This window comes from Carlito syrichta, unplaced genomic scaffold (genome assembly GCF_000164805.1).
Source record: "Carlito syrichta isolate Samal-C Ts95f unplaced genomic scaffold, Tarsius_syrichta-2.0.1 Scaffold288910, whole genome shotgun sequence".
Lineage (NCBI taxonomy): Eukaryota > Metazoa > Chordata > Mammalia > Primates > Tarsiidae > Carlito > Carlito syrichta.
In genome coordinates this window covers 137,107-157,384 of record NW_007233006.1, presented here as the reverse complement: position 1 = coordinate 157,384, position 20,278 = coordinate 137,107, and the positions used below count along the sequence as shown (strand labels likewise).

The following is a 20,278-nucleotide window of genomic DNA, read 5'->3' as shown; positions in this document are numbered from 1 at the left end:
CACTGCAGTGTTAAATGACTTTGTATAGCTGGGTGGAAAGGCAGAGTGCAATACATTAAGGCTTAGATAATATAATTTATGTAATGAAATTGTAACAAAGTTGTTGGCCAAGTTTCGTAAACATTCCAAGCTTACCTGTCTATAAATAAAGTGAAGAGGTTGAATGGATAATCTAAAGAGAGTCCCTTTCCAGTTCAAGGTGGCTTGCTAAATCTACTTTAGGATCAAGACAGAAACAGGACAATGGCTTTCATTCGGTATGGTTGAAACCAAGTGATTTTATCTTTAACTGCTGAAATGACAAGTTAAAATTGTCTAGCCAAGCTCCCCATCTTCCAGAGGGTAATCTTGGTTAGGATAGCACTTCCTGGTTTATTGGTGATACCTTGATTGGGGCATTAGGAAGCCCCAATTGTTGGTACAAAGTTGATAGAGACTTTGCCTCTCAAACACCTAACCTTAATACCAGGCAGAATAGTTTAGTGGTCGAGAGCGCTGGAGTTAGATTGTCTGGGTTCAAGTTCTGTCCTTACTTAATATTAACTCTGGGACCTTGGGAAAATTATTTAACCTTTTGATGTTCAGCTTTCTCATCTGTAAAATGGGGATGATATACTTACCTTATATCGGGTCATTTCATAAGTATATGAAGTAATCTTTAAAAAGCAGTTTTTCAGATTGTTCTTCTTACATTGAATGTATATCAAAAATGTATTACAATTCAGATGTGTCAGGTAAGCCCTGTTATGTAGAGCCACTAATCTTGCATTTTACTTTGATTTGGCGAATAAAAATGACATTTGGATTTCCTGGCAGCTGGTACTAAGAACGGAACAGTGGTAAACAGAAAGCAAAAGACCATTAAACATTTCAAACAACAGTCCTGATTCTTGAATGACTGAAGTTCTCTGAAGTAGAATTTTAAACTCAATTCTTTGAGTCATTTTTTAATTCCTTGAGTTAGTACAAAATAAAATGTACCTAATGACATAGTTTGTGTGTAATGTTACATCCCATGTGGCATTTGCAAGGAATGAAAAGTTCAACCACATTTGCTAGAGGAAGCAGGTGCTATTTTGTGCGACACTGCTATAGGAATAAGGAAGTGATCCTTGTGCCCTGTTCTACTGTGGTATTGAATTCACTAAATTCTATCAGTCTTCTCTTTCTAGACTATGACTTTCATTTCAGTGTAAAGCAAAGGGCTCTCTATGTATATAATTCCAGGAGGGAGAAATGGTATTTAGCGTGGTGTCACTCCCAAAGGTAATAAGTGGGGGTGGTTATTGTATTTGCTTTCCCCTGTTTTTCCCTCTGGTCACTTCTTCCTTCCCTCTTTTCTGTGTACACACACGCATACATACACACCAGGAAGCTGGGCTGTGGCATGATATGTGCTCCCTGATTTCCCAGGTTTTATGTGGACCTGCTATAAGAAGCTGTCTCCTAAGTGCCTTGGTTCTCAGAAGCTAAGATATTTCTGTTATGTCAGTTTCATAATCTTGTGGGGCCTCTAGCTTCTTGACCCTTCAAATACAGGTAAAACACTTCATGTTTTAAAAAATCATCAGAAAGGGAACCTGCATAATGAACATTTGTATACCTAACCCTGAATTGTACCCCACATCTTTAAAAATTTTTTTTTTTTAAATCAGAGCAGAGAAGATTCTGTGAATATGGCTGAAGGTTCACCCTTAAAGAAAAGTTGGGCTGGGTGAGGTGTCGCCCACCTGTAGTCCTAGCTACCTGGGGAGGCTGAGGTGGGAGGATTCCTTGAACTGAGGAGTTTGAAACCAGCCTGAGCAACAGTAAGATCCCATCTCTAAAAAAGAAAAAAAAAGAAAGAAGGAGGTGGGAAGTGTTGCAATATTACATAATTTTCCACCTTTTTAAAAGACAGAACTTCCTGAGCTTGATTTAACTATCTTCCGTTATTCAGAGTACTCCTGACTGGCATTAACATGATTATGTGTGATTTTCCCAAGAAAAAAAGTTGTGTTACAGTTTAGAGACTATCTTAACAATATTTCTTGTTAATACCATACATGCCCTTCCTCTACTGGGATCTTAATATATGGGCATTTTGTGGCTTAAAATAATTTTAGCTTATTCTCTGTTTAATTTCTGTCCCTATACAAATGTTTTCAATAAAATATTTTAGATTGAACAAAGAATTCAAAATACAATACAGTGATTTATTTTGGGCCTTCGTTGAAGGATGTTAGAGGCACAAGTATTGTGAAAGATCTCTTCTAGTCTTTTGTTTTATAATTTATTGAATTTAAAATCCAGGCAGTTTAAGCTCTTTCATAAAGAAGTTTTCTTCTTCCCTTTTAAACAGAGGGTTATTACTGCTGAAATATATTTGAATGTTTAATTTTCTTTATCATCGTTACTTTTAGGGTATTATATAACCCATTGAGTAGTTCATAGATCAAACAGCCTGTAAAAGTCTTCCGATTAAACTTGATGGGTTAAACTTATGTGCTTATCTCTATTTCCTACTGAAACCTCTACAAATAAGACCCCAAAAAGGGGGGGTAGAAAAGACAAAAATCTACAAAATAAAGAGACCAGGAGAGGAGACAACAGCAGAGCTTAAAAATTAGAAAACAGCTGGACAAGAAGTAATGGACTGACTCAGCAGAAAAAGAAAGCTACGCTAGCAGGAGAGGAAGCCGGAAAGCAAGGTCTTCGTACCACCGGACCCCAGAAAGTCACGTTAATAAGCAATGTGATTCTCAAAGTAGAGATGTGAGTGGAGCTGAAACCGGAGGACTGACTGGAAGTCTTCATAAGAGTGAGTGCAATGTTCAGATTGTTCCTCTCCAACCCTGGCAGGAGACTGGTGGTTTTCTCTCTGGAGACAGAGAGCCAGAAGGACTGTGGACCTGGGGATTCAAGGCTCATTATACCTCAGCAAGGAAGTCGGTGTACTCCTCTTTGGGAAAACTGACCAGACCAAGAGAAAAGACCTACGGATTTGGGGGGGTGGCTCTGTCAGGCTGCCTGGGCAAAGAGAGAGATGAAAACTGAGAACCTGTTGTCTTCATTTCTGCATTCTTCTCATGACGCCGAATGCAGTTCAAGAGTGAGCGTTCTTTATGTAAAGTCTGAATGCAAGGTACCTACTTATGGTGCTCACAGACAACCAGCAGTATGTCTTAAATGCCGTAGAGAAAGCCTGTATTGGATTCACTGTGGGCTCTTAGGCTAGGTTTTTATCCCCTTCAGTTTCACTCTCCTACTCCTTAAAAAGGGAAAAGTGGGTATAAAGTGCTGAGGATGGTGCCTGGTACACAGGACGTGCTCAGTACGTTTTAGTTCATAATACCATTTGTCACCATCTTCATCATTCTCAGTCATAGTTAAAGATTGTGTACAAATAGATCAGGGCAAAAGAAGCCTCTGTCAGTATGATTCTTTTTAAAGACCTCAACTCGGGAAAAGCAGGCTCTTTAGTAAGCTCCATGCTTTACGTGTAAGTGTCTATCCGTTCCTAGAAGTATACTTAGTCCACATGTTGCTAATAAATCAGACTTTCCTGCAGTTGCATGGGAATGTGGAAAACCCTGGAGATACAAGATATTTTGACTACTATAGCAACAGCTATTCCTGCTGTTCTCTCCTTTTTTGAGCGTCTTAACCCACTATCCTAAAACAGTTATTAGTGGTTATTGTGTCCATACGTTTTTCCACATGAAAACTATCGTATCTTTGTTTTTCATAGATGTTCTGTCAACTCAGTGGCCCTTTGCTGTCATGTGGCTTCTGTCTACTGCTCTGTCCAAGCTGTCTAAAAGAGCCAATTCCTCCATCCGGGTGGGGAGCAGGAATGGGAGCTTGCAGCTCTAAACTCTTTTCAGGTTGCCACTGTGGGGTAGGTGATGGAGAAGGGGCTTCTTGGCTGCTCTGGGGCACACAGATGGGGCAGTGGCTTGCTCTGTTTCCCGACCTTTTAGTTCCTTTGTTTCCAGGCCTTGGATGAGTGGCATGTTCTGCACAGATACCTACCTCCTTCTTCTGAGAACTTGCCCCAGCACGGAGCCATGAGCAGTGCTTGGCAACTTCTTTCATGGGTGGTTTGGTTCATCCCCTGTGGGCATCCACACCCCTTAGTTGTTGATGCCAACTGAGGCCAGTGGGTACTGAGTTGACAGAAGGCTCAAGGGATAAACTCCATTGCATTACAGCTGTGCCCTGCCAAGCTTGTGGAAGCCAGTCCAAGGGCAAAAGAACACCGATAACCTCCTTAGGTCACTGTTAGGTCACCCACTCCCTTCTCCTTCACGGATCTTCTTCTGTCATAAGGTCAGAAACCCTGCTACCAGTCACCAGCCTGACTGGCATGCCCCTGCTGGTTGACTTTGAGCCTTGTGATTGTAAAAAGCCTCTGTTCTCCCCTGTCCTTTGCCTTCCAGCTGCTCATTTGAGACTGTCTCAAGAGGAATGAGAGTCAAAGGACTCTTCACCCTCTTCCTGACACTGTCCTTTTGCTGCATCCCAACCCTTTGGCTAACGGCAGTCAGGGCTGTGCTGCACACAAGTAGGTGCCCAGCCCTGTGCAAGTCACCCACTGTGAGGATGGAAAGTCATCAGAGCTCACACTGAACTCAGTGGCCCTTTTGAATGAGGCTGCTGTCGACTGCTCTGTCCAGGATACTGGAAGCACCATGTGCCAAGTATTGCATGTTATGTGTTTTACTTTATCTCCTTAATCCTCATATCAATTCAGAGTACCATATGACATGAGTGCGACTTTTGCAGATTAGGATCCTGAGTCAGTTTTAGAATCAGTTACCCAAGGTTATAAAGTAGAAGCACGTTCTGTCTGATGCCACATCTTATATCTTAACCACTTCTCTACTACCAAAGGCAGTTGTGCCACAATTCTCAGCCTTTTGTAAAAAGGACACGTGTGAGCAATACGAGGCGGAATGTCAAGTGCTAAGCCAAGTAGACTATAATCATCGTCATACTGCTTGTATGTGTGAATATCTTAACTGTGTTTATTCCAAAAAGAAATCCCATGTGATTTACATAGAAACCAGTGATTAAGGTGTTATCAACTCTGTTTTATAAATGACAATGCTGATTCTCAGGTTAAATGACTTAAACAAGCCAGTAAGTGATTCAGGGCTGGGTTCTAATCAAAACAGAGCAGCACTTTGTCAAGATTTTCTGTGGTAGCAGTGTGATTAGTTTCCACAGTAAAAGTGACTCCAGTTTTCCATTATGTCTGAGATAGTAATTTTGTTGCCTCTGTCTCTACCCCTCTGCCCTTGGAGAAGCACAGGTTACTGTGGTTTGGTTCAGTTCTCAAATAGGCCCTCGAATACAGTTAAACGGTACATGCGTCTCAAATAACTCAACTTGGGACACATCCCTGGGTGGTAAAAATATAAAAACGAGCCGGGCTTGGTGGCTCAGCCTGTAATCCCAGCACTTTGGGAGGGTGAGGTGAGTGGATTGCCTGAGTCCGTGGGTTCGAGACCCACCTGGGCAACTTGGCGAGACCTCATCTCTACAATAAATAAAAAATTAGCTGGGCGTGGTAGCGCACGCCTGTAGTTCCAGCTACTTGAAAGGCAGAGGCGGAAGGATTGCCAGAGCCCAGCAGGTCGAGGCGCAGTGGCCGCGAGTGGCCACTACACTCCAGTCTGGGTGACAGTGAAACTCCAACTCAAAGCAAAAATAAAAATAAAAACGTGCATGCAAATGGTGGCCACCAACTTTCTTGTTCTGGAAAGTGAGAGAAGAAGGGTACAACATTATTTGTATCTGTAACATTTTTTTTTCCAAAGACATCCAAAGAAAATTTTTAAAAAGAGATTATTGAGGAGAGAAAAATTGGGTTTATTTATCTATTGAGAGCCAATTTTAAAAAATTTGTTGCCCAGGTGTTATTAAATAATCAGTGTAATAAATGAGGGGTTGCCTATGATGCTTATAAGTTAACTTTCTAAGCTTTTTGCAAATGCTAAAACAATACTTGTTTTTCATCATCCCAATCTGACCTCACTGAAGGCAAGAAGTATGTTTACATATTTTGGTCACTTTGTGCCCAGCATGATATCTTGATTCATAGTAGGTTGGTGAATGAGGTGCCATTCACAAAATGTGCCATTCTGTTGAAGTAATTCCATATATGTATAGAACTGTTCTCTCTCTAGTTTAACATTCAGCCTAAAAAAAATAAAAGCAAAAACATCCCAGCTTCCTTACTTGTTTGCCTAAAACTAATGAAGGGGAAACTGTACCTGTTTAGTGAAGGTATAGATTTTTTTCTAAATACATCCAAAAAAAATTTTCTTTGCATGTATTTAGAAAAAAAAATGTTACAGATACAAATAACATTGTACCCTTCTTCTCTCACTTTCCAGAACAAGAAAGTTGGTGGCCACCATTTGAATGCACGTTTTTATTTTTATATTTTTTTTGAGCTGGAGTCTCACTCCAACTGCATATATTCGTGGACAGCCTGTATGCTACCACACTAGTAATCCCACTTAATGTGCACTCACACAAGACATGCCCCCACCCTGCCACCCCTCTCAACTCTTGTCCTGCATATGAGCTCATGATGTTTAGGAAACCAGGGAGGCAAAGGTGTTTTCATAGCTGACTTTTCTCTCCTCTCCCACAAAATGCAGCTATGATCTGACACACGATCGATGGGCCCAGCCCTTTTTAGGATGCAGGAGATGCTTCTCTGTGTCTTTGGATCACAGTGGCAAACAATAGGGACTTCTGCAATTATATTTTGCCTCCCTGGTGTTCAGATTTCCTCAGTGAAGCCTATCTGGAATCTATTTAACTATTACACAGCAAAGCTTTTTAAAAAAATAAAGTAAAAGAGATGCGGGGGTGAAACCAGAGAGGAAAAACTATATCTTTTCCTCTCTGAAAAAGAGAACTCTCTCTCCTTTTGCTATGACTCATTCATAGAAAAGCAGAGGGACTTTGGAAAGCTGCCTGCAGTCACATTGAGACAGGTCTCCTGGCACTTTCAGACATTTTTCTAATGTTCTCAGGCAATAAAAGATGTTTTTCGAATTGTTCATTCCCTCCTTCCTGGGCCAGCCTGAAAGCTTTTGTTTAGCTGAAGTATGACATTTTTATGAGAGATTTGCCAGCCAAAACTGATGAACCCAGACCTTTGTGTTTCATTTATAACTAAAGAAATAACACTTTCATGGTCAAAAGTTTTTAGCCATTCTTTCTTACAATTGTTATTCTATTAAAATGAATTGTATCTGGCCCTTAGTCTTCCTATGACAAAAAGTTTGCATTTGCTCATTGTTAAGAATTTTCTAGGCTGAGTGGCTCAGCCTGTGATCCCAGTACTTTGGGAGGCCAAGGCGAGTGAATTGCCTTAGCCTGCGGGTTTGAGACCAGCCCAGGCAACTTGACGAGACCTTGTCTCTACGATAAATCAAAAATTAGCTGGATATGGTAGCACGCACCTATAGTTCCCGCTACTTGGAAGACTGAGTCAGAAGGATTGCCGGAGCCCAGCAGGTTGATGCTGGGTGGCTGTGAGCATGCCACTGCACTCCAGCCTGGGCGACAGAGTGAGATTCCAACTCAAAAAAAATAAATGAATAAAAGAATTTTCTTAGAATATTGTTTATACAATTTCAAATATTCAATTAAAGTTTTGGTTTGGGTATGGCGCTGGCTTGAGCTAAATAGGAGAGGTGCCTATTAAATGTAATTATCCTGAATTTTACTGTTTGGCAGCGCAAGATGGAAAGGTCACCTTAATTTTTTTATCTTATATGAATAACTAAGAGGGCTTTTAAATTTGTTTTTCGTTTTTGTTAAGTGGTAAATCAAAACTTCCTGAAAACCACTTGGACTGACAAACATAAACCTCAATTTTCAAATGTCTTTTCTTTTTAAATTGAAAATAGTGATTACGTCCTGTTACAGTTCCAGAAACCGTCAAGTAATTTCTTAATATTCCTATGCCCACCACATCCCACTCCCCCTTTTTTAAAGGATCCAACCACTTTTGCTCTGGGAATTTGCCAGATAACAGGTTTAATATCGAAAATAAGTTATGGTGGTGACCTTCTTGGATGTTTATCACTGCTTATCAGTAGCTTACTCGAGACAAAAGAAGGAAACAGTAAATAACATGATAATTTGTATTGTGTAGGAAAATTACTTTGAGTGACTGATTCTTAAATATAAGTTGAATTACAATGACGTATTTATTTGAATAGAAAATACTAATGGAGGGACCTTTGTTTTTTATGAAATCTGATTTTCAGTTATAATGTACTTGAGGGACCTTGAGTTTAACTTTAATGACTGTGTCATTTCATCTTGAAATGTTAGATCCAGCTCGCAGGGTCCATCATCCCCATAATAATCTCTGTGGGAGGCCCAAAGCGGATGCCACCTGTTAGGGAAATGGAGGCCAGTGGAATAAAGTAGAATCAGCTGTGAGCTGAATGATAGCTTGTTTGTCTTTGAGTCATTATTCGCTTACATGTATCACTGCCATCGTTCTGGCTTAATACAAACTTGTGAATGTTGTTTTAATGAATGGATACAGGTTTATTGCTCTTTAGATTCATTCGATTTAAGTACTCAACAGAGTTTCTGGGGTCCGGTCTTGTTCAGAGTTCAGGTATAATTTGGCCCATATAGTATGTTTTCACAAACAATACAACTAAGCCATCTTGCTTGATCCTAGTACCAGCAGCTCTGCCCCTATTGTCTTCCATAATTAATGCGTTTATATTAACTGGCCCCTGCAGACATTTGAGTTTGTGAACCAGATAATTCTACCCCTTCATTTTACAATTGAAAGAACTGAGACCCTGAAGGTGGAGTGACTTTCTAAAGTGAGCAGCTAGTTCAAGGTAATTCCAGAGCTGCTTCACACTCAGGACTTTTCTCTGGATTCTACTTCTAAGTTTAAAAGAAAGGTTTATTTTTCACTATTAGAGACACTGTGAAGCCACAGAGATGCTTTCTAAAGATGTACTACAAATAAGAGAATTTGAGAGGCAGTGGTGGAAAAGTGAGGGGTAGGGCTCTAGTTTAGGTCCTGTTGCTAACTGTGCTTGTCTTGGGTGAATCACTCACCTCACTGTACATCAAGCTTCCTCATCTATGGAACTGGAGAATATTGTCCTAAGTGAACTAACACAGGAATAAAAAACTAACATCGCCTGTTCTCACTCATAAGTGGGAGCCAAACTAGGGATCTGCAAAGGCATAAAGAACGACAGAATAGACACTAGGGGCTCAGAATGGGGAAGATAAGAAAGGATGGAGGGGTGAAAAATCACTTATCAGGTACAGTGTGCACAGGAGGGGGTTGGTAGGTACACTTAGAGCCCAGGCCTCTTTGCTACCATACAATGCAACCATATATCCAAAAAGTTTACTCCTTGAAATTACTGAAATAAAGAAAAAAAAGTCCTCATCTGGAAAGGAATTAGAATCAACAATTTCACATCACCTAGTACAGGGCCTTGTAAATAGTTCAATATACAGTGGATATTGAAGGTCCCAACCATCCCTAAATTAAAGATTATCTGGCCTCTATATAAACTCTTCTTCTTTCCCCTATCCACAATTTACTTGGCATAGATTGCTTTCCAAGTCCCTTCCAATGCTTTGACTGAGTCCTTGTCAGGGGAATTCCTTAAACCCATGTACTCTGTCTTCTGTTCTATTGGTTTCACCCTACTAGCAGCTTGTCTGTTACCTGAACTTGCTGCATGGCAGAATCCATGTATCATCCTTTTGTGTGTTGTGGGAAGAAAACAGTGGGCGGGAAAGTGAGGAGAAGGTAGCTCTCCACTGCTACCACATATTTCACTTCCTCTGCCATCTTTGATCACCTTCTGCCTTGTACAAAAAAGACAGCATTTCTTCCTGGCTTCAACTGAATTTATAGGCAGAATGATACTTCAAAATCAGAAGTAGATTACTATTTCAAATATGAATAACTTTCATGAATTTCAGCACACATTATTGGTATTTACATAGTCTTAGCAGGCCTAGTCACCGTTGTCAAATCATTGAGCACCTATAGTTGTAGGACACAAAATGATTGACAACTTGTCCCCTGTCTTTTAAGAGCTTAAAGGCTTAGTAGACGAGTCAGTAGAGTTACAGAAATAGAAACTATGACTTTGGGCTGTATAACTGGAAGTATGTCCAATCTTACTTTTGCTATAAATAAAGAATGCTTAGGAATTCAACTTTTTCATGTATTGGAGAATGAGGGCGTTTAAAACACTGAGATGCTTTTCTTATTAAAAAAAAAGAAATCTGATTTTTAAGAAATCCAGCTTAGTGATGAGCTTTTCTTCCCTCAGAAATACCCCTGAAGAAATCCATAATCTCACACACAAACATATATAAATCTGCCCAACACTGGCTTAATTCTCCCCTGCTTTGACATGGGTATGCTTCATCTCCTGGGCCAGGCTCTTTGCCTGCTCATTTCTTTTGTGGCCGATTTAATTCTGGCAACTTCTCTAAGCCTAGAATACTCCAGAAATTCTGGTTTTTATTTCTGTTCTGTCCTTTGTTTTTCTCCGTTTTTCTTTTTCACCTTTATTTTCCTCAGAAGTATTCAGATGTCCCAGTGATTAATTAATTTGTGATTTTCCTGTCTTCGTCAGTGGATTATTCAATATTTTGCCAAAGTTTTGTCTGCATTTCTAGCCAAAGCCTTAGAAGGCATCAGGAAATGTTTGCATCTTTTCAAAACTGGCTCATTCATTGCTCATAAATTTCCTACTCAAACCAAAAATATTTCCCTTATCTCTGCCCAAACCAAGCCAGTTTCCACAACTTTATTATGCTTTCATAAACAGGACTGGTTCCAAGATCCAATTTTTCTCAACTTCCTGCTATTGCTAGCTAAAGGCCCCTTGAGCCTGTGTGTGTGCTTTAGACTGGCTGGAAAAGTCCCACCAGGTGCTTCTGGTTGGTACAGTGTCACTGACAGGAAGGTGTTGACCCCAAAGATGGCCATTTTCTGCTTTCAGGAACATCACCAGAAGGGTACCTCAGCTGCCACTGTAAATACTTGAATCTTCACCCATTCTCCTCACAAATAATCCTTCCTGGTTATCTGCATATATTGGCTTTTGGAGGCTGATACAATAACCTTCCAGGCTTTGGACAAAGAAAACTGGCTTCATTTTGACTGGCTCCTTTATATACCATGAAAGTAAGAGAGAGAACAGCAGAGCATGGAATTGGCCTGTGGAGATTTCTGACACGGCCGTGTTTCAGAAAGGGAGAAATGTCGTCTTTAAGACTGGAGTTGGAGGAATTTAGCGGACCAATGTGTACAGAATACAGATCTGTGTACCTAACACAGGGAAGCTGCTTGGTAAATACTCATCTCATGAATTAGAACTATGTCTTCTAGATTGAGAGAGCCAGGGCTGGCAAAACAGCAGGCAGATCAGAGAGAAGGAGACAGAGAATAATTTGGTAACATATGTCTCATTTGTGATTGCTCTCTGTTTTGTGGGAGGACTTGGATAATAAGAGTATTTCTCCTGGAGTAGTTTCTAGTGTGTCATATTTATACCATTGTGTTTTCAGGTCAAATGCTAATGGCTTCATTTTTAGCCCTGAGTTTGACAAATTCAGACTTTGACTTTGATAGCTAACAAGTCCCTCTGTTTCCCACCTTCGTTTCAAAAAATGTGTTATTATGCTGAATTTATTTAGCACTTTACATTTGCAAAATTCTGTGCCCCTGTTATTCGCTACCAAAAATTCACTTACTTACCACCCTTTTTAGAACGGCAGGCAGGGATACCAGAAGATCTAATGACTATATATAGCACTCAAAAAAAGACTTGCAAACTAGGCTTTAATTTTTCAAATTCTTTCTAAAAATTATCAGAATATAAACTATAAACCAACTGATAAAAGTTATTTTATTGCTTTATTTGCTTTTCCCCTTGTAAAATTAATAACTCTTGCTCTAGAAAGGAACTCAAGGAAATTTTCTACTTAAAATTTACTTAAATGGACCAGCAAACTCTGGAGAGGTTCACTGTACAGAGAGGCATTGGGGAAATTATAAGGTGATGAAACTATTCTTATGTCATAATTGTAGTGATGATTATGCGACTGAATGCATTTGTCAAAGTCATAGAACTATAAGTTGAAAAGTAGGAATTTTACTGTTTGGTCATTAGGTCTTCACAAACCTAACTCTAATAAAAAGAAGAAATATTCGAAGTTTTAGAGAAAGACGTTTTATCTGCACTGAGAGTTACATAGTGAATTCATTGGAGACATTTAAGCCCAAACTGGTTGAGCTTGGTGGCAGAGTGGGGTGGTGTTTTGGGGGTGATTCTTGCATTTGGTGCATTTAACTTGGTGCAGGCTTGGTGTGTATTGCTGAAAGTTAAAATTAACTGAAATTCTTTTAAGGATTTGAAATCCCAAGCAGGAAAGAGATTTTAATCTATATTTATTAGACTCTGTCCTTTTTTTTAAGTACTTGGCAAAAATGTAATAGTCATTCAAAAATCATCTCATCAAACCTTTGGTTTTATTGGTGGTAGTTTGGGGCAGCTAACCATTATTCACTCTGAAATGAACGATTCTGAAAGCAGATTCCAGCAGGATTAAAAAGAATTGTCTTTTTAGAACGAGAAAGTGGGTAGCAGTGATTGAATCAGATTTTGATGTGTCACACGGCGTTCCTGCTCCTTGGTTCTAGTTCAAGGAAGCGCTCATCCCTTTTGATAATTGCAAACTTTGCTTCATTTATAAGATTCCCAGTCCACACTGCAGGCTTTGGAGCCAGCCATGTTTTCTTGTCATTCTTTCTTTTCTCCCTTTGCTCTGGCCCCCTCTCACATCTCCGTGTCTGCCCAGCTCTGCCGCTGCAGTCCCCAGCTGTAAACCCTGTTGCCACAGGGTACGGAGCTCACTGGGGCGGAGGGAGAGCTGCATGTGTGTGTTTAAGGTTGGTGGCTCCATAAGCAGATAAACGTTGCGGAAAGCTTGCTCGTCCATGTGGAAGAGCCAGTGTTGCCGCTAAATGGTGGAGCCGTGCGCTGCTGGCTGCAGGCGCTGGCATCTGTGCACTGGGCTCGCTCAGCCTGGAGCGTTTTTGTTCATGATACTGAGAGAGATGAGCCTCGCCACTCCTGCTGTTCAACAATAAGAGAACCTTTATTTGGACTCCCAGGAGAAAGGCAGTATCCTATTTTTAAAAAAATAAGTGATGACATCGGTCACAAATAGAAAAGCCCATGTGATTTCTGAATTAATCCTGCTATTCCTAAATTGATTTAACGTTGAGAGTTCATTGAAAATGTCCTAGACACAATTGTTTATCTGGGTCATTCAGTCTTAGAGAACAAGCTTCTAAGAAATAAAAGTGTGAAAAGAAGGTAAAGTACTTTCTATATAGTCACAGTAAGTCTCTGGTGTTTTTCTTTTCACTCTTGATCTCTTTTATATAACCTTTCTTCCCTGCTAAGAAATACCTCTTTCCTGGTGATACTCTTGAATGATGTCAGGCAAAGTGCTGGCAAATGCCCTTAAGAATTCTACATTATGCCTGATTTTTGAGGAGAGGCAGCTTCTCCGTGCCTGCCGTTCCATTGGCCGTGATCTGGCTTCCTGGGCAAGCTTTGGCTGCACCTGGAAACTCCACTCAGCACTGGGGACAAAGATCTCTCCAACCATGGGCTACCAACTTGTACAACTAGAGCTGGAGCCTGGGAGCACACATCTTCCTTCTTCCTTTCCTGCCCCCCGCCTCCTTCCTTCTCCAAGAAACATACATGTCCTTAGACTTTTTAAAAATTCACTCATGTTTTATAAGCTCACCACGTCTCTTGCCTTCATGAGCACAGCATCATTAGGGTTATTGAGTGTCATTTGTTTATCTTTTCCACTCTCACACGGTTTGCCTGTCTTGGCAGCCTGATGGCCTAGGCAATAATAAAGCTTCTGTCGAGGTGAGCAAACAGCCGATGGCACAGGGGCACAGAGGGGACTCCTACAGTGGCCGTCTGTAATCTGCCAGGCTGGTGGTCAGAGCAGGCGAGAACAAAAGCCAGTGTGTTTGCAGGCAAATTGGAAAATCAATGTGGTAGTTGTGTTCTTTTCTCTTTGCCTTTCTCCTGGCTGAAAGGGAGAGTGCTCACCCAGCAGTCCCCGGAATCGTTCCAGGCAAGTACCCATTGCAGAGGCTTACCCGCCTGTCATCTTACTACTGGGAGTTCGAAAAAGGACCAAAGTTTATTTGTCTGAACTGCTTAAAATGTCATCGACTGGAATTCTTCTGAAGCTCACCATCCAGATAGCCACACATACAAACTACGTGCTAATTTCTCTTTTAACACTGATGAAGGTATAAAAAGGAATTGTTTGCTGCCTGGCTGGGAAGTGCAGAGATTGTGCTAGTTATGTTATGAGAGTTCATTAGAAATGTCCTAGACATGGTTGTGTATCTGGATTCTTAGGTCTCAGAGAGCAGAGATCGTACCAAGTAGCCCTGTCCCAGTATGGGAGAGGGAGTGGGCTTAGTAAAGACCTCTCTGAGTCTCTTGACAAATCTCTCAAATGAATGCTGTGCAAAGATGATTGATTATATTAATGTGTGAAGTCTTGAGTAATTTCCCTTTAGGCTTCTAAGAAATAAAGTGTGAGAAGGAGAGACTTTTGAGACGAAGACTTTTCTGTTCTTCCACGTGTTGAAGTTAGCCTTAGAAGGTTAGCAAATGGCTTTAAATAAATTTTAATTTGAGCTATAAAGGTCTGTAGCTAGGTTTTCACTATCAATGTTTACTATTCTTAAAAGTCTAAAAACGGTCTGAATAAGAGAAAAAGTGGTTAGTTGAGAATGGTCATGATGCTCTTGTTTTAAAGTCCATAATCCCCAAAACGTTACAACTTTAGTGGCCATTGGAGGCATCCTGAGGTGGGTGAGTCGTTTTAAAATGAGGATTAGGTTTAAAATGATCTTAGGTGTCGGGCTCGGTGGCTCAGCCTGTAGTCCCACACTGTGGGAGGCCGAGGTGAGTGGATTCCCTGAGCCCACGGGTTCGAGACCCACCTGGGCAACTTGGCGAGACCTCATCTCTACAGTAAATCAAAAAATTAGCCAGGAGTGGTAGCACACACCTGTAGTTCTGGCTACTTGGAAAGCTGAGGTGGAAGGATCGCTGGAGCCCAGCAGGTCCGGAGCCCAGCAGGTGGAAGCTGCAGTGACTGGGAGCGGCCACTGCACTGCAGTCTGGGCAACACAGTGAGACTCCAACTCAAAAAAATAAAAAATAAAATAAAATAAAATAATCTTAGGTAAAAGTCGTGGTGGTCATTTTATATTTTGTTTTAAGGGAAAAATGGATGAAACCTATCAATGACAATTACCAGAAAACCCCTTGACCTCTAACTCACCTTGTATTACTGTTAAACTATGTGTGCATTTTTTTGGTAATGAGATTATTAATGTTCCTAACAGGGAATTTACAATTCTTTATATATACTGTAGAGGTTAACAGAATAATCAGTGCATAATAGCATTTAATACAGTGTTGGCCGGGCACGGTGGCTCAAACCTGTAATCCCAGCACTTTGGGGGCTGAAGCACGAGGATTGCCTGAGTCCATGGGTTCAAAACCAGCCTGGGCAACATGGTGAGACCTTGTCTCTGCAATAAATCAAAAAATTAGCCGGGCATGGTGGCACGCGCCTGCAGTTCTGGCTACTTGGAAGGCTGAGGCGGAAGGATCGCCGGAGCCCGGCAGGTTGACGCTGGGGTGGCCGTGAGCATGCGTGCCACTGCACTCCAGTCTGGACAATGGAGTGAGACCCCCAACTCAAAAACAACAACAACAACAACAAAAAAACAGTGTTGATTGAAGCTCTTTTTTTATTTGTTGCAAACCTCCTATGGGCCAAGAATCACGTCAGGTACAGGAATTCGTGTTAAGCACATCAGTCGGTGTCCCTGCTTGCCCAGGGAGCATGCAGGGTCATGAGGAAACACCACTGTCATTGAGACCGCACACCTGGGACTTCACTGAACTGTTTTCTTTGAAAAATAAAATTAATGTTTAATTGGTCATGACATTTTAACGCTCAGATTTTTCAGAGCGACAAGGAAAGACGTTCAAGTAACCCAACTATTGATTTGAAAATGTGAGGGAAAACATGAAATAGTAAAAGGCATATTTTGCTTCATTTCTGTGAGATGATCTCATCAGATGTAGTGTCTAGGGCACTTATAATAGTGCCTTTCTCTGGTCAGGTCGCTCTCATCCTGAACTTAATTTGTCATATTTTTATCTTTCTGATTTTAAAGGGGCTGATTTTATAGGGAAAAAATAGAATGAAAAAAATATTCCAACAAAACCTAAGATATCCCCCAAAAATGAGGAGGCTCAGATAACCCTAATTCATAAAACATCTTCAGACCTTATTTTTGCTAAATCTGTTACCAGAACACTAATAGGTAGCCTAAATTAAATACTATTTCTCGCTTCCTCTTCTTTTCTCAGCTATTACTTTGGCAGAGAACCTATTCAGGAGGAAACTGTCCCAATAGCAGATGGCAGGAAATAGCAGGAGACAGACTGAATCATCAGCCTCTAAAAACCGCCAGTATTAGTCTGTGTCCTCGACTCTCAAATACGTCACAGAATCCTTGAGCACCACGTTTTGCCTTTTTCTTTGTAAGAAAAGAGTTGAGTTTTGGGGAGACCCAGAGACTGGGGACTTCAGGCCGCCTTGATCCAACGTGTGAGGCTCTACCCTCCTCAGCACACTTGGACAAGAAGAGGGACCACAAAGCCCTGTACTCCCGCGCCTCACGGCCCCACCTCTCCTGTCCGTGGGTGTCTCTGTCATGGGCCCCCCGCAGCCAAGAGAAGCAGCCTCCACCCTGGGTGTTAGCAGAGTGTGTGAGCCAGTCAAGAGCAGCCCTGGGAACTCCTCTCCAGGTACCCCTGCTCGGGGGGAACACTCCCTGTGTAGGCCTCGCCTTGGGCTGCTCCGGACTTGTGGACCCCGTGGGGAGTTGTAGGCAGTTAGAGGGGTGGACGGCGGCGCTGTGAAGAAGGCAGCGGGATCGTGGATTCTGCAGGAGGCGGGTGTTTAATCTCGCTCGGACTTTATTTATATTTGTTTTCTTTTGATTCTGGGAAGAGTGTCCCAGTGTCTCCTGAATGCCCCAAGAAATATCACTGTTCCTCAAAGCTGATTTTCCTCTGTGGAGTTGCTGTGCTGTTCTGTTTTTCGTTTTTTCCTCATCTGTTTTATTTTAAACTTCCAAAGCATCTGCTTCAGCTTTACCTCTCCCAACACAGTATGTGTTTGTATAATGCCATGGTGAGTAGAATATTTTTCCCAAATCATTTTTTATAAATCTCCCATCAAAACAAGATATTGCAGTGGGGTTTGTAATTTTTTTTTGTGATCTGTTACTTTACTTTCTCTTTTCTGTTTCCGACTTTGGTTAGAGTTTCGTTCTCAAGTTTAATCAGCTGCTGACTTTTATGACTGTTGGTCACACTGCGTTCTGTAAATGTCTGAGAGGAGGACCTGCTGGTAGAAGAGGCGCTTTGACATTGACATTTAAGGGTTAACACTAGTTGTCTCTCTCTGTGTGTTATTTAGATTTCGACACAGCTCCAACTGCTGGTACCTGAGAAACTGGACTATCCACACCTGGATTAGGCAGTGCCTAAAATACGGTGCACAAGACAAAGCCTTATATACGCTTGTCAATAAGGTGAGTCGTTTCTTGGGATCTGCAGCCTGTTTTCCTGAGTTTACATGGTGTGACATTTGTACAGATGATAGTACAGCAAAGAATGTATCAGAAATAACTTTTTAAAATTATTTGCTCTCAACCTGGCTCAGGCCAGGATGCTGTCTGCTCAGTGCCTGGCTTGGTCCTTTCTTTCCACCTTCCACGCCAATGAAACTCTTCCCAAATGAGGCGTTTCCCAGGCTAGCTGCTGCCTAATCAGCCTTGGAAAGAATCCTTTCGTCTTCTTTGCCAGTGAGTGGGGGGATACTTCAGGAATGGCGTGGAGCTGGGGTGGGGGTGGGGCACTAGAGGTGGGCTGCAGTGAAGCGCGGGGGTGGGTGGGCAGGGGATGGAGAAGGGGAAATCTTGACAGGGAAATCCCTTTTGGCCACACAGTTTACAAACCCAATATCATGTCTGTTTGTGTGTGTCTCAAGGTAAGAGATTGAGATTTATACCAAAGAGGAAATGAGTTTTTTTCATATTTGGTTTATCTATATTATATAAATATATATAGTTTATATATATATATGTTTAGTTTTCTCTCATTTTTTTAGGGGGGAAGTACCAAGGTGCATCGTATAATTAAAGACTTCTGTATAATTTATCTCATATTTCTATACTTGCAAAAATTTTATCATTTTATGGATAGAAGAGAAGAATGCCTTCTTACAAAGTTTCAGTTTTGAAAAAGAAAAAAGTTATTTGCCCTCAGTATCCTTTTTAGAATGCACGTAAATTAATGCGTTTAAAAATAAAAAATTCCCATAGCTGCTGCATTTCCAAGCGTAGTGACTCAGAAAAAGACAGGCTAAAGAAAAAGGTAGTCTAATCCTATATCATCTTCTAGATATAAACTGGGCACTGTGGTCATTTCATCCTTGATTGTGAAGTCTTAGATTGCTTGCCTGGCTCCCCCTGATGAAGATTTTGGTGGGGGGAAAGTGACTGTTTTTGCTGGCATGTGTTCTCCAGAGTATTCAGACTGTCCCTGCACATGTTTTTAAAGACAGTATTACTAGATGATTCATCCTAGGTCTTTGGAGTTCTCTGACTCCTCTCCTCAAGCCTGAAGCCTCCCCTGTGACTAGGATCTTTCTGAACTTTACACACCACCCAAGGCTTGAGTCTTTCTTACCTTCATTGTATGAAATAAATACAAAATGAGCAAAAGTCAGAATATTATTATTGTGAGTCTGAAGCTAAGCACTAGATTAATATTTTAACAATACTTTTGTGAAAATGCTTTATTTCTGCTGCCTGACTGGGTCTTGAAAGTTAGAACTCAGAAGAAATACTAATTTTGTTTTTGGGTTCCCTCTGTGCAGAATGGTTTTTATTTCCATGACTTGAGCCTCATTCGCGACTTAATAAAAATAAGCAATATCCTATCCTTGCCCATAGGAAACTTATAATTTAGTACAGCAGATAAGCAAGTTCATTAATAAGTCTGATGTTAGGCAAACATAAGTGCCACACAAAAATATAGTTTAAAAAATGCTTAGAAAATTCAGATGAAAGAATCTAGTTAGAAGGAGAGAATTAGAAAGAGACGTGAGGTACCATTTAAGCTGGTCTCCAAAAGATGCACGCTTACACGTGGAGGTGGGCTGGCAGAAACCATGTTAACTGAGCTATATCTGGATGAAAACTTGGTTTGGGCAGTGCTGCCCTTCTGCCTGGAGTATAAGGTGTGTTAAGGAGAGCGGTGGAGTGAGGGAGGGATTGCGAGACCAGATGAGGTCCCTAGATAAGGGCGATTAAGGTGAGGAGGAAATGGAAAGCCCAGGGGAAGGAATGGATTTACTCCTACTCTCTTTAGTCTGGAGGATGATGACACAGATTTCACGCAAAGAAGAGTCCTGTGAAAACAAGACAAGGAAGGTCTAGAATGGTAGCACAAACTCTATCTTATTTTTGCCGGGTGTTTTGGTGGAAAGGACACCAGACTAGAAACCGGAAGCCCAGGCTGGAGTCCCTCAGGTTCCACCTGTTGCCCATCACTTCAGGCAAACAATCGAATCCTGGTAGCCCTTCATTTTTTGAACTCTCAGTCAAGTGGGTTGTAGTATAGCAATGGTTTCCAGCCCTTGCTGCCCATTAGGTTCACCAAGAAGCTTTTCTAAAATTAAAAAGTAGTGATAATTATAATAAATATATACATATATGTGAATTAAAAATGCTTGTCTCTACCCCCAAGGTTGTATTTTATTTAGTTTTATTGTTTAGATCAGTTTTTAGATTCACAGTGTAAGGGAAAACATAATTTCCTTTCTTTCCCTTTTTTGGTCCTTAGTTGAGATACTCAGTGGAACTCAAAAGTCAGGCTAACAAAAGAAAAGCAAGCAGGAGTGTAATTCTGCTACCTAGCCCTGAGGAGAGGCCTCCGTTTAAAAGTGTTTTTCTCTCTAGGCAGTAGCTTAGGGGCCTTGATTAAATAGCATGTTTTTTTTTTTTTTTGAGTTGGAGTCTCACTCGGTCGCCCAGACTGGAGTGCAG

The 20,278-nt window shown here is 41.1% G+C and overlaps 1 protein-coding gene across 2 annotated transcripts in view; it reads left to right on the top strand.

The window, feature by feature from the left end:
- Positions 1 to 20,278, top strand: part of MRPS27 (mitochondrial ribosomal protein S27) — a 109,529-nt gene that overhangs the window by 69,222 nt on the left and 20,029 nt on the right. For both annotated transcript variants that reach the window (XM_008053966.1, XM_021710419.1), the window contains one exon: positions 17,644 to 17,758. In XM_008053966.1, the coding sequence (XP_008052157.1) occupies positions 17,644 to 17,758 (115 nt within the window). The remainder of the gene's footprint in view (positions 1 to 17,643; positions 17,759 to 20,278) is intronic.